We start from the raw sequence: 13,638 nt of genomic DNA on the forward strand, positions 1-13,638 counted from the left end.
AACACAACCTCATTGGTTCTCAGCGACAGCTTACTTTTGCTGCCAAAAATGAAATTCCTGTGGCTGCTGGGATTCGAGCCCAGGTCTCTACGGCCACAACGTAGAATTCTAACCACTAAACTACAGCCACAAGTTGTGGGACAAAACCAAATAGGCAGGTTTATGCGTAGAATAGCTGGAATGAATCAAAATTTACACTAGATAGTTTAGTGGGTAAACAACTTACTGTTAAAAGTTGAGTGGTTAAAATTTTAGTATTTGAAAAGTTTAGCAGCTACTTGAATAATTTGCTCGTTTTCTTTTCTCCCAATAGAATCGCAATCGAAAATTCGAATACAAAAAATACTTGAGAACACTAGAAAGCAGTTTTTGGAAATCAGAAGCTAAAACCAGATTTTTAAAATCAATTTAAAACAAAGCCCGTGTGAAGAAGGAGAAGGATAGAGGCAATGAGGCACGCTAATCTTCTTCTTTTTCCTGGGACTATTATCTGTTGTGTGTTTTGCTCGGTCACATTAGCACGATGTCCTTAAAGTTGGTGAATGTACTTAGCACCCCATAATGTTAATACAAGGAAAATGCCTTTGCTTTGCTTCCAATTTCCATTCGGATACATGTCATTCCTTGAGGTTATTTGTTCCTTTAATCGATTAAATGAATTCGTTCGAACCTGATAAATAATAACATTAAAAACTATTTCCTCAAAGAGAAAATAGTTATTTTGGAATTTGCAAGTTTTAAATCCTCTAAATTAGGCTAGAGCTGTTCCTTGTCACCAATCGTGAAATATATACCACTAGCTTTTCAGAAGATGATTGCACCATATACCTTCGGGCCATTTCCACCATGTTAAATACTAGCAATTCCTACGCGTTTCATTGGAAAGGAAAAACGAAAATGAACAAGGAGGGCGAGAAGATGATGTCGCTCAATTTAGCAGGTTTATATTTCTAATTTGTAAAGTTTAAGAATTGAAAATAGGAATATACAGGTCATTCAAGGCAGCAACTCGAATAATCAACTCGTGCATTATAAAACAAAAGCTTTGTGTTTGAGAAAAAACAACATACATTTTTCCCCCCTTCTTCGGGAGGTTAGCTCTAGGTGCAGCCAAAACTACAAACCAAGTTACCTGAACTTCGCATTGCCCACTTTCTGCAGGCTTCAAAACCGAATCAGGGGGAAGAAAATTATATATATATAAATAAGGGGCCGTAGAAAAGACAGAAAATACAAACTTAAACTACAAGACTGCATTCTCATTTCTTTACTAGCTGTAACCTAACCCAGTGAAAAATCGGGCATAGGGGTGTCAAAATCTGAACGGCTGTTAGAATCTAACATCTAATGCAACTGACCAGCAAGTTGTGCCATCTCGAGAGCAAGTCTCCAATCCAAGCCCTTGGCAGTCAATGTTTCTGATTGAAGCTTCACAATTGAAAATAGATGCATGTTTCAGAGGGGATCTATAAACAAAGTCGCAAAATAATTTGTTCCAGTTACGGATTAGCTTTCAATGGAGAGGAAGCTCCATTTTCTTGAGGATTAGACGGTGAAGTTCTTGGTCTCTCTCTTAGAAAGCTTTTTCCATACAGGGACCCAAAGACAATAACCTGACATTGAATTTGAACAGCCAATCATTTAGCATTCCACAAAACATGTAGACATAGAGCAAAAATTGCGATTCATGATGCTTACAGCTCCAATACACTGTTCCCAGCTGAGTGGGTGGGCAAACCATACACAGGACAGCAGAATGCTCACCAACTACAACAACAGATGGATAGGGAATCATTACTATTTCTTTATAGGTGCCGCCAAAATAACAGAATCACTAAAATTTCTTTCTATTCAAATGATTTTGTTTCACGGGGCAGTTTATGACAGCTGCTAGAATTTAAGGAAACTATTAACATACCTGTCTTGTGGTCATTATGGTCGCAAACGTCAGAGCACCAAACGTGCGGATTGTATAAGAAATAAAGAATTGGCTAACTGTTGCTACCTGCATGCAAATGAATGTAGCATTTTATATGTGTTTGTGAAAAAAGAGTATCTAATGTGCTTGCAATTAAGAAAAGTATTTCTAGGCACAATACAAGTCGCCACACCACCAAGTCCTTTAATCTTTCACTTGGACTTAAAATTCTAATTTCACAACTGACCCCCTCAACTTGTGCACATTTGTTTATAGCAAATAGAACTTGATCAAAACTCGACTCCTTGTGCACGTAAAAAATAAAAAAAAGGTTACCACAAAAGAAATGTCCTCATAACTTTTGAACGCGTTTTAATTACAACTCCTCACAAATACTTTTCAACATAACATGATCAAATTGTACATGCATTACTTCATGTAATCATTTTTTAACAATCTATTGTAAGATATTCAGGGTATGTACAAGTTTATGCCTTTATACACATATTCTGACTGCGAGAGAGATCACACAGTCTTCTTCAAGTGACGTCATCTTGTCATGTATAAATGGTCAATTTTCTGTGAAGTACCATTCAATGAAAGCAAATTTAGAAGTTGCAGAGGCAACTGGTCCAATCAGAAGCATGAAGGGGAATGATTGTGCTAGTTTGAGAGAGGAGTTTGTGTTCTAGCCCATGTAGCAATAGACATGAATATTAATTCAGAGTACGCGTTTACTTACAGTTGATAGCAATATAATATCAAAAAAGCAATCATGGTGCCGAGATACAAAATCTATTGCCATCAGCAGATTGCCCTGTAAGATTAGACCTACAAGGAAAATGTTAAAATAAATATCAATGATTGGGCATTCAACTGAGAAAAAAGAGTTTCAAGGAAATACAAAAAGAAGTGCAACATAAACAGAGTTTCAATAATAGTGCCTTTTGCTTGCATTAATTGTTTTAGTAGTAATACATGTATGTATATGTAAATAGAAACAAAAAGGAAATCCAACATGTAAATTCTATTGAGCTTCTTATTTTCCGAGAAACTAACTCAAAACTGTCACATAGCATACACCCAAAATTTTGGGGCAAAACTTCGTCCAATTGCAAGCATTGTGCAACTAACCGAACGTTCAAAAAAGAAAACCAACAAAAAAGGGATAATTTTTTCAGCTTAACCTCCTTTGCTTTATCTTATCATTGTTTATTTCCTCAGAAACTTTAAGTTATAAAGATCCTCCCAAACTTTAGAAAAAAATTGATTGCCAAATTATTGGAAGAAACTAAGAACACATTTCACACGATTCCAAACACTGACAACAAAGAAAGAAAATGCTGGCGCAGTGGGAGATGCTGTCGATGTTTGTCAAAAGGCCTTTAGGAATTATTTGCCCCTTTCATCAAGTTAAAGATAGAGCCTAAGAGATGCAGAGCAAACATGAATTTAATAACAAGAATTTTCCATAAAATTGGACGAATTTGGTTCAACTTCCAAGTTTTGAAACTTGTAAGCAATTAACAGAACTGTTGGAAGCAGATTTGGTCTAAACGTGAAGAAATTTAGGTAGCATATTTACAGGTAAAAACATGCCTGGATAACTCTACATACTGACATATCACAAAGCAGGATCAACTTTCTCCAGCCATGGAAAATAACTTGAACTATTATAAGCCATTTATGTCTTGTAACCTAAAAACAGAATTCTGGGAATCAAATAACTCAAGATTCCCTTAAGAAGTGAGATTAGATGCCAATGATTTAGGGGATTTGGATAATATAAGCCATACCAGTAAAACTCAGCATACAAGAGCAAAGGGTTGTGTAGAAGATCTGATTGTGTATGTCCATATCATATCCTTTAAAAAGTTTATCCTGGAACGTGCTTGTAAACCCATCAAACCTGGAATTACAAGTGATAAGTTACACGCTGGTGGAAAATAAAATTGCAATTGCTAACTTCTTCAATGAATTATTTAGGATGTAAAACCGCATCAGACATTCAACAGGTTGAATAATATAACTCAAAAACAGCAAATCATTAAATTAAAACAATACAGAAGCAAAAGATTGGTGTGCTATAATTTTCTATACACCATTATCAATAATATCAATCTGATGGGACATGTAGTATGCAATGGCAGTCTGCAGTTGCATGTGTGTTCAACATGACTGCTTGGGACAACTAGTTTCAACAGAAACAGAGCATATGCACACAAACAACATCCAGTCTTTGGCGATTGTACTAGATTTGCTCCTACTAAATACCCAAACAGTATAGAAGAAACTGGGATAGCCAGGACTATTACTTGTCATGAGAAAAGTGATCAGAACTTTGAGCTCAGCAGACAAATTGAGTTGCAGCCAATGCCCATCTTTCAGAAAGGAGGGAAAAAAGGAAGCGAAGAGGCAGATGGAGGGTGAAATTGGTAGCAATGGACTGAGCTCTGATTTTCATGAGAGAGAGAGAGAGAGAGAGAGAGCAACCCACTTCTAGCGTGCCACATTTCATCTAATTTTCTTGGGCATATCAGCAAATGGTCAATCCATTGCTATCAAAAAACTTCTTAAAAAGCAAACAGACTTTCTTCTCTGAGTTAACTATGCCTCTCTCCCACTAAAACCAAATTTGAACAAAACAGTGCACTAGATTAATCTCAGTCCAAGTGTTTTAAAAATTCTTCTTTTGAACATGTTGAATGACACTTGCTGCATTCTAAGCTCCACTACAAAGCAGAACTATAGGAAAAAGGAAAGTAATACATGATCATTGACATACAAAAAAAGCCATTAACCTGCCTATTAAGCTGAAGTAGGTCACTGACAGACCCACTCCTCACATGCTCACGCACATGGCATCCAGCATAAATTCAAAAATAAAAATCAATCTCCAGAGGCCACTTGACAACTTTATTTCAATTGAAAACTTATGCTTATGAAAAAGCCTAAGGCCCCTTTTTGGAATGGATAATGTAAGTTTAGAATTACATACCCCAAATAACCAATCATCAGGGAGACACCCCAAACTGTGCTTTCCCTTCCTCTACTGTAAGGACTAATATCGCCTGCTGCCTACAACAAAAAGAACAACATTTTTAAATAGCTGCATCACACAATCAATACAACGTTAGCACCTAGGATCCTCTGGATAATATATGATACTAAAAACCTGGTATATTATTCATCAAATGAAGGTATCGTGGTTTTTCTACAGCCAATACTTAGCCTTCACAAGTTCGTTATGAATAGAACTTAAAGCCCAAGAGAAAGAATCTGTATGCTTCAAGCATGACAAACAGCAATATATTAAGAACCACCTATTACAGCCAAATATCCTGTAGGCTTCCACATGAATCTCACATTACTATTAGTAATGAGTAATTTTATAGCTAACATAATGTGATGGAGTGCTGGCAACATATAAGACTGTTTTGCCTATGCATGAACAAGTTTTCAGTAAGTTTAAGTTGATTTTCTCCCTAATGCAATTGTTTCCTTGCAACACTTTCCTTGAAGCCATGAGAACAGACATGTTTAAATTGTGTACAAATATAACTTAAGTAAAGATTCAAAAGCTAAAATCCTTCAGGTAAATTTAAGACCTGATTGGACAACCCGGTACTTGACAGGTTCCTAACACAGATTCAATGATGTAATAGCAACTGCTTTCAGTCAAGTAGAAATAAAATCCAAGGATCTTTAACTGAACATTCGGGTATCGTTAATGCTACTTCATTTAAATTGGCAGGATAAAGGAGAGCTGAAGTGTTAACATTCATTAGCTTCTCTGGTAGGGTGGTTTATGATGTTGAGCTCATATTGCATTTATCCTGCATATGCAAGGATAAAATAATACACCAAAAGATGATACACCAAAAGATGATTAGGGATTTGGCAATAGTTGTTACCGGAAACAGAATAAATATTGAACACCCAACTGTCACCAAGAATGCCAATGCATAATCTTTGATATAGTACTTCTTTTGCATTATGATAGAGCCCCAAAGCTGCACAGTAACACGAGGAAATGCAAAGAGAAAGGGAAAACGTTAAGCAAAATTTTAGAACAGATAATGTCAAAAGCCAAATATTACTACAAGAACTGCAATACAAAGAAGCAGAGAAATAATGAATTTACATGCAAGGATATTATGAAGTTAGCCCAAACCAGCAACTTAATATTACCAAGGAAACACATTTTGCCTTGATTGAACCATCCATATAAGAGTCTTACATTAGAAGCCAAAGAAATATCGATATACAAGACGTCATAACAATCTATCAAAATCAGCAGGTACAAAAAGAATACAAAATCAGCTGCCAAGCTAAAGCAGAAAACCAATGCTCTATGATGGACATTAAGCTGGAAAAATGGTTGATGACAACTTTTGAAGTGTATTTGCTTGTGAAGAAAATGAAACTAAACCACAGGATTCATGTGGTCAAGATTGACTAGACAAGAATCAAACTATAACTTAAATTCTGCCAACGTGGAAGAAGAAAATATTTGCCACTAGCAGAGATAAGGTGCCAGCTCAATTTCACCACCACCAAGAAAACCAAGAAGAAATGACAAAGGATCAACAAAGCCAAAGAATATAGTACCACAGAGAAGTTTTAAATTCTAGAAAATATGATAAAGATGCCAAACTGATACAACACGTAGGATTAACTTACCATGACAGGTATCATTTTAGCACATTTAGCCAGAGTCTGAACAGGAAAACTGACGTATTTAAGGGCCTGGAGTGAGCATATATCAGAAACACTTACAAGCATTAGATACCTCTGATGTATTTAGACTGTATTAATTTAATTTAAATCTATAGGTAGAAGAATGCATTCTTTACTTTTTCTCTTCAGAATAAAAAATTCAGTATGCGAGGATACTTGTGCCAAGAATGAAATGACTTACCTCATACTGACATGTTGTTGTGAGTATGTTAGACACAGAAACAACACAATACTTGTATAACGGAGCCACAGGGTCCAAAAATTTTTTACTTACCTGAGAGGAGATAAAATACAGAGTGATTTTTCAGCAAAGAAAAAACAAAAACACCACAAAAAGGAGGTCTCAAGGATGTGCATCACTTCTCAGACAACACGTGTCAGAAATTCTTGCATAACTTGGTAAATAACATGTATCTTAAGCTTCGGAAACTTGCACTGCATGCTTTTCCTCACAGCAGGCAAATAAGGTAACAGAAAATGATGGAACAATGTTGCAACTGCAGGGTTCAATTTGAACACTTCTATTTTCCAGTCAGGCATTAAGCAAACAAATCACTCGAGCACTAGATGGGCTCTTACTAATAAAACTCCAGCTGAAACAGCAGAAGTTGAAATTCGATTGCAGAAGACAAGAAACAAGGAATATCTGAAATATTCTTTGTGAGGCCCATAAGGAACTCTCATGATCTTTTCCTGCATGCACAAAAAACCAGAATAACATTATTGAAACACAATGAAACAATGAACGCATAACAGTTACATTTCAAACAAATCTCAAATAAAGAAGGCAAACCATATTTGCAATCATCGTCAGCAAAACATGACCAAATAACATTCTGCAAGGTGACACTTTATTCAGAAATGTTCCTAGCCACAGAGGATTACTATCCCCAATAGCTCTCATTGCCACATGTCTTGATTACATTTCTCTAATTTCCAATGAAATATATTAAAGTAGGTAAAGACATCAATAAATTGACAAAGCAACGACCTGTCATGGAAAGGATTTGATTCCAAATCTGCATCTTTCTAAAGCAAGGTGATCAAAAGACTGTAAAGTGCTTCACACTCCCATTTCACAAAATAAAACACAGTGACTGTAAAATTTTTTGAGCTTTCGGCCAACCTTGACAAAGAAAAACAACACAGTCTACGAGTGCTCCATGTATTGCCTACCAGCACCTCATGTCTAATTCTATCCAATCAGGAAAAACAGCTCAAAAGCACCTATTTTTCCCATAAGAATACCATGTAACTAATTCTAACCAACTTCGCCTTCTCATTTCCACCTCAAAGACGCACATATGCACACACACAGAATTAAATCCAAGAACATTTGAACAAAATCAAATTTAAAAAAACATTTGAATCGAATACGAAAGCTGGGAAGATAAACTAATCACTAAAAAGCCGATACCTGTAAAACACCATAAATAACGAGCGTCGACATGATTCCAGTTACGGCGAATATTCCTTTCAACAGCTTGTTATCTTTCGCCGGTAGCGGTGACGAAAGTGACGGCGGCTCCGCCATATCCCATCCACTCCCTCCTCCACCTCCTATTCACCAAATCACACATAAAAAAGGATTAAAATTATCATTTCAATAAACTGCAAGAGTATAGGAGAGCGTGCAGAACGTCGTCGCAGCTCACCGGAGGCTAATTAATAAGCGGAAGCACAAACGTAGAAAGCGTGGGGCTGTTACTTGTCCCTGAGCTCAGAATTCGAAAATCGTGCCGAGCAAGAATCGGAGATGATTAAATGAAAGATAACACCCCGTTACGGTTACGTTTTGGTCTTCGATTTTGCTTCCGATCCGTCGGTGAGTTTGAGCTGGCTCTCGCCTCCTCTCACTTGCTCGATTTCCTTTTCTTCCGTTCCCGTTCCCGTTCCCGTCCTTTTGAAATTCTTACTTAGTTAGAAGCCAGGAAGCCTTGCCACGTCAGCATGAAATGGGTAATGGAGCCCGCTGGTCCGATCCAGACCTCACAAAAAGTGGAAGAAATGGGTAACGAGGCTGCTTTATTTTTTCCGGATAAAATAGTTCTACTTCGGATTATGGGCTCAGGTGAGATTATAAAAAGATACTACTATTATTCATTCTTGACTGTTGCGTGATTTAACAGGAACCATTCCCGGCCGTTGGATTCAGCGACAAAAAGTCAACCATCTTTTATTGGAGTATGGAATTTGCGGTTTATCGCTACACTAGTAGTACAAATACGGGCCGGGCCACATATAATTTTTGTTGTGACATGCTTAGGAAATAAGAAACTGTTCAGTTAATTGGGACATGGGGTAAGCTATTTATCTCCATTTGTATTTTCCTCTCAATTTTGGTCAATGCTTTACAGTTCTATAGTTTGAAGTAGGACCCCCCCCCCTTTTTTTTTTGTTATGATTGGTGAAGAACGAAGATTTATCATATTATTGTTATACTTGTCTAGTAACTACATGTTCTTGCTTCCCAGATTTTGCAGGATTAGCTGACAAACACAGAAGTAAAAGCAGCAGCACCAACCGAATATGGGGCCAATTAAACAACCAATGAAATTGGTTAGTGAAAACAGTTGATGGCATGTTCTTGCAGCTTGAAGCTCTGATTTTCTGTGCATTGAGTCCATCATGATAGATTAAGGTTCCGTTTGATAAAACTGAATCTGAATTTTGAAGTCTGAATTCTGAAATCTGAATACTGAAACAATTAATTTGCTAAATTTTAAATACTGAAAAAATGTATGAATGTCTGAATTTTAATGTTAAACCTATTTATACTATTTGGTAAACATTTATAATTGAATGTTTAATAAGTTAAATTTGACAATTTTGCCCTTATATCTTTTCATCCAAAAAAAAAAATAGAACCTATGATTTAATTAGCTAAAAATGTTAGGTATGAAAATGATAATATTTATTTTTAAATCAAATTAATATAAAAGATGAATTATATTATATGAGGAGTATGGAGAATAAGTGAAAGTCATTCAAAAGAGAGAACAGAGAAATAAAAAATCATTAGATAGAAAATATTAGGCTGTTTAATTATATAATAATTTTGAACATAATTAATAAACAAGGGTAGATTTGGTAGATAAGATAAGGTAGTTGAAGTAATTCTATTGATTATTATCAGAATTAAGCATTCAGTTAGGATTCTTGTGCTGAAAAAAATACACATAAATTCAGCACTACTTAACAAGTTCAGCAAATGAATTTTCATTTATCAAACACTCAAAACATCTGAATGTTTAAAAAAATTCAAATTCAGCACTCTTTTATATTATTAAACAGACCCTAAGAGCACATTGAGAAGACAAAAAATCCAGAGGCTCACCAGAGGGTGCAGTGGTGTAGTTCCTGGTCTGCAGCGTCACTGTCATAGTGTCATCCCCTCGTACAAGTCTAATTGAGTTTTCCCTCCCTCACGGCATATGATAGAGTAGATTGTTGACATATTGGACAAATTTTTGATGTCCATTAATGTATCAATTTTTTTTTTTTTAATACAAGAGTGTCATGAACTCGTGGATCAGATTAATCTCCTACGACTAGCAGAGCCCTGCCCAAGGATGCCAGCACGCTACCAACAAGGGTCAAATTGAAGGCTTACCGCTAAAGAGCGGATGACAGAACCAGACGAGCTATCCGCTGGGGGATATGTCCATTAATGTATCAACACAAATCAAATGTTGTATGAGTAGATGAAAGGTAGACTCAATAATGAGAGTGAATGGGATAAATAATACTTCAATTTTCAAAATCCCTACTCTTGGTTTTTATTAATCTTGTAAACCAAATATATGTATTTATAACCAAAGAATTAAAAAAAAAAAAAAATTTTGCTCATCACAGAACGACGTTCACTTCATATATTCCTTAGTCCACTTTCCTTCTTCTTAGTAAGAATTTCAGAAGCTCACAATTAAACTCGCACAATACAAACTTTGATGATTAAGTGTCACTTCATTCCTCTATCAATGGATCAAGACAAATACTTAAATAGCCGGTATTGGATAATGCTAAAGAAAATTAGAGGTCTGGAGGTGGTGGTCTTTCTTTTCTGCTGGCAGAAGCACGCCTCATGCAATAGACGATGGAACCAAAGAAACCAAGAACAAGATAACGAGAGTTGCAGCTATTTTTATTGGCCCAAAACTTTATGGATTGTATAGTTGTGTTTCACCATCAATTGGTTCCTCGTATTTCAGTCGGCCAACGTTATAGCTTCAGAACTGTTGGTGCAGGAGTAGGACTAGGGATATACGGGAAGAGACCATGCGTTTCCACTTGCTGGGCTGTTGGGGTGCCTGGAGGCTTGTCTGATGAGAGCTCTAGTTCATCGCAGATTAATCCAAATGGCTCTCTCTTTAGTGCCTCGGATGAGCCTTCTTCAACAACTTTCGGCGCCTTGGATGCTGAGATAACACCTGAAACAATTGATTTCTTTGTCAGTGATGCTGAGGGCGATCCTGATTGCCCCACTGCAGGCTATTCTTCGATTGAACAAGCCCTGAATATGTTGCGCAAAGGAAAGGTTGGTAGCATCGTTTGGATGGTCTAATAAACATCAAACTGATGAGGTTGAGATTTTCTTCTGTTTCTTGTACTTTTCTCGCTGTAAAACTGTTTCAGTCTGTGATAGTTGTAGACGATGAAAATGAAGAGATTGAAGGAAATCTTGTGATGGCTGCATCTTATGCGAATCCACAAGCTGTTGCATTTTTGTTAAAACATGGATCTGGAATTGTTTCAGTAGGAATGAAAAGTGACGATCTTGAGAGGTTACAGCTCCCTTTGATGTCACCTGAAAACGAAGATGATTCTTCTGCTCCATCTTTCACGATTACAGTGGTATGGCAACATTTTTATATCTATTTTAGTTCACTTACTGCCATTTTATTAGGTTTCCATTTCACCAGGAGATGATGAACTCAAATTTAGAGAACAGGAATAAAAAAAATTCATGAATAAGGCAAGGAATGTGACAACAATTATAGGGACCGGGCAACTTAAAACACCCTTGTTTAGTCCTGCCAGACACTTCCTATTGTTCTTTTTCTTTATTTCTTTGTTTTTATTTAATCTGTTTGAACACAATTAGGATGCCAGAGTGGGCACTACTACTGGTGTATCAGCTTCAGACCGGGCTAAGACAGTCCTTGCACTCTCATCTCCTAGTTCCAGGCCCGAAGATTTTAGAAGGCCAGGCCATGTCTTTCCCCTCAAGCATCGGAATGGTGGGGTTTTGAGGAGAGCTGGACATACTGAGGCTTCTGTTGATTTGGTTATGCTGGCTGGCCTGCGGCCTACATCTGTACTTTCTGCAGTTGTTGATGGAGAGGATGGCTCCATCGCATCCTTGCCTTGTTTAAGAAAGTTAGCCCTGGAGCAGAACATCCCAATTGTCTCAATTACGGACTTGATCAGGTAAGCTACTGCCAACTTACTGCAGTGGATTCCCTTCATAGAAGCTATTGCCAACTTACTTCATTAGAAAGTTTCAGAAGAGCTCTGATTTTCATTACTGGCTGCATTATCAAGTTAACCTTTATCTAGTAGATATGCCCGAGCTTGAGTATGTTACAACAAGTGACATGTAAAAGAGAACCCTCAGGCATATGATATTCTCTCTTCCTGCTGTAATGCATACTGTGTTTTTTCTTCCTTCAGTCAGTTATGACCAATCCACAATGCGTCTCCATAACAACGGGTGTTCAATTACTTGTAGGTATAGGAGAAAGAGGGAAAATCTGGTTGAAAGGACAGCAATTTCTCGTTTGCCGACTAAATGGGGTTTATTTCAGGCTTACTGTTATCGCTCAAAGCTTGATGGAACAGAACATATAGCAGTTGTAAAGGTAAACGAACTACGATTTGCAGAAGAAGGAATCCCAGTTTGATCATCATAGTTTGTTTAAAGCCTCCTTTGTCCTTTAAAAATTTACAGGGGGAAATTGGAAATGGTCAAGAAGTCCTAGTAAGGGTTCACTCTGAATGTTTGACAGGGGATATTTTTGGGTCAAGGCGATGTGATTGTGGAAATCAGTTGGATCTGGCAATGCAGTTAATTGAGAAAGCCGGCAGGGGAGTTGTTCTCTATCTCCGGGGCCACGAAGGGAGGGGTATTGGCCTAGGTCACAAGCTTCAGGCCTATAACTTGCAAGACCAAGGCCATGACACTGTGGAAGCCAATCTTGAGCTTGGTTTTGCAGCAGATGTACGCGAATATGGGATAGGTGCACAGGTCAGCTCAATACTTAATGATCTCTTCTCAAACAGATGGTTGTTTCTTGAGGCTAAATTCTACAAGGCTTTGGTTTCAAATACTCCCAGTTTCATTAGCACTAATAACGATGAAGCTTTTTGACAAATGATTGCAACAGATACTACGTGACATCGGAATTCGTACCATGCGCCTAATGACTAACAACCCGGCCAAGTTCATCGGTCTGAAGGGCTATGGTTTGGCAGTTGTTGGACGGGTTCCAGTTTTGACTCCCATCACCGAGGAAAACAAGAGGTATTTGGAAACTAAGAGAGCAAAGATGGGGCATATCTATGAATCCGGCGAACGAGGACTATTGGATGCATTTATTAACCCAGATATTGATGAAAATGATCCTCCTGAGGAAATCCAGAGAAAATGAATGATCACTTTGGTTTCATATAGAAGCTCTTCTCTCCACTTTGTGGTTTCTGGGTCCATTTTTTCGTTTTTATGAAATAGTCATTGTTGAAAATCATTGATCTTCTGTATGTATTCAGTGCAGAAATTTATTTGATCACTTCAGGTTCACAGATACAAAAGAGATAATAAAACCTCTCGGGGAATGTTACCACGAATTTACTTCTTTATGATCATTTTCCTGCTTGAAATCTTGGAAGCTTTCTGATTCAGTAAACTTCAGAAGTACGAACTTTCAATCTGTCAAGCACTCAGAAATAAAAAATAGCCCACACTGTACTTGAGAGCCAGC

General features: G+C 37.2%; 2 protein-coding genes and 1 non-coding gene across 4 annotated transcripts; 1 reads left to right on the plus strand and 2 right to left on the minus strand.

Moving 5' to 3' along the window:
- Window positions 1-58: 58 nt before the first annotated feature.
- TRNAH-GUG (transfer RNA histidin (anticodon GUG)) lies at window positions 59-130 on the minus strand. The gene has a single exon. It is a non-coding gene; the product is annotated as a tRNA-His (tRNA).
- An 879-nt stretch (window positions 131-1,009) lies between these two features.
- Window positions 1,010-8,726, minus strand: LOC113728667 (UDP-galactose/UDP-glucose transporter 5B-like). 2 transcript variants are annotated; one of them, XM_072077665.1, is made up of 12 exons: window positions 8,314-8,726; window positions 8,076-8,218; window positions 7,238-7,351; window positions 6,840-6,932; window positions 6,602-6,667; window positions 5,833-5,931; window positions 4,917-4,996; window positions 3,715-3,827; window positions 2,661-2,749; window positions 1,919-2,005; window positions 1,699-1,767; window positions 1,010-1,613 (listed from the first exon to the last, which is right to left on the minus strand). In XM_072077665.1, exons 2-12 carry the CDS (start codon window positions 8,190-8,192, stop codon window positions 1,500-1,502), a joined length of 1,041 nt encoding a protein of 346 aa, XP_071933766.1. In that variant the 5' UTR covers window positions 8,193-8,218; window positions 8,314-8,726; the 3' UTR covers window positions 1,010-1,499. The 2 variants fall into 2 exon arrangements, with proteins under 2 accessions (XP_071933766.1, XP_071933768.1); XM_072077667.1 differs by lacking the exons at window positions 6,602-6,667; window positions 6,840-6,932 and having other exon boundaries at window positions 8,314-8,619.
- A 1,834-nt stretch (window positions 8,727-10,560) lies between these two features.
- LOC113742621 (monofunctional riboflavin biosynthesis protein RIBA 3, chloroplastic-like) lies at window positions 10,561-13,504 on the plus strand. Its single transcript, XM_072077670.1, has 6 exons — window positions 10,561-11,195; window positions 11,294-11,512; window positions 11,763-12,088; window positions 12,390-12,519; window positions 12,609-12,905; window positions 13,045-13,504. Exons 1-6 carry the CDS (start codon window positions 10,821-10,823, stop codon window positions 13,306-13,308), a joined length of 1,611 nt encoding a protein of 536 aa, XP_071933771.1. The 5' UTR covers window positions 10,561-10,820; the 3' UTR covers window positions 13,309-13,504.
- The last annotated feature ends 134 nt before the right edge of the window (window positions 13,505-13,638 follow it).

The sequence above is a fragment of the Coffea arabica genome, chromosome 1c, assembly GCF_036785885.1.
Source record: "Coffea arabica cultivar ET-39 chromosome 1c, Coffea Arabica ET-39 HiFi, whole genome shotgun sequence".
Taxonomy (NCBI): domain Eukaryota; kingdom Viridiplantae; phylum Streptophyta; class Magnoliopsida; order Gentianales; family Rubiaceae; genus Coffea; species Coffea arabica.

What these genes read in the sequence shown, in the direction of transcription:
- LOC113728667 (XM_072077665.1), bottom strand. Translation starts at nt 8,192, where the DNA reads ATGGCGGAGCCGCCGTCACTTTCGTCACCGCTACCGGCGAAAGATAAC. An exon ending in TTATTTATGGTGTTTTACAG is followed by an intron (nt 7,352 to 8,075) that starts GTATCGGCTTTT and finishes TTGTGCATGCAG; the next exon opens with GAAAAGATCATGAGAGTTCC. An exon ending in CTAAAATGATACCTGTCATG is followed by an intron (nt 5,932 to 6,601) that starts GTAAGTTAATCC and finishes GTTACTGTGCAG; the next exon opens with CTTTGGGGCTCTATCATAAT.
- LOC113742621 (XM_072077670.1), top strand. Translation starts at nt 10,821, where the DNA reads ATGGATTGTATAGTTGTGTTTCACCATCAATTGGTTCCTCGTATTTCA. An exon ending in ATATGTTGCGCAAAGGAAAG is followed by an intron (nt 11,196 to 11,293) that starts GTTGGTAGCATC and finishes AAACTGTTTCAG; the next exon opens with TCTGTGATAGTTGTAGACGA. An exon ending in AACATATAGCAGTTGTAAAG is followed by an intron (nt 12,520 to 12,608) that starts GTAAACGAACTA and finishes AAAAATTTACAG; the next exon opens with GGGGAAATTGGAAATGGTCA.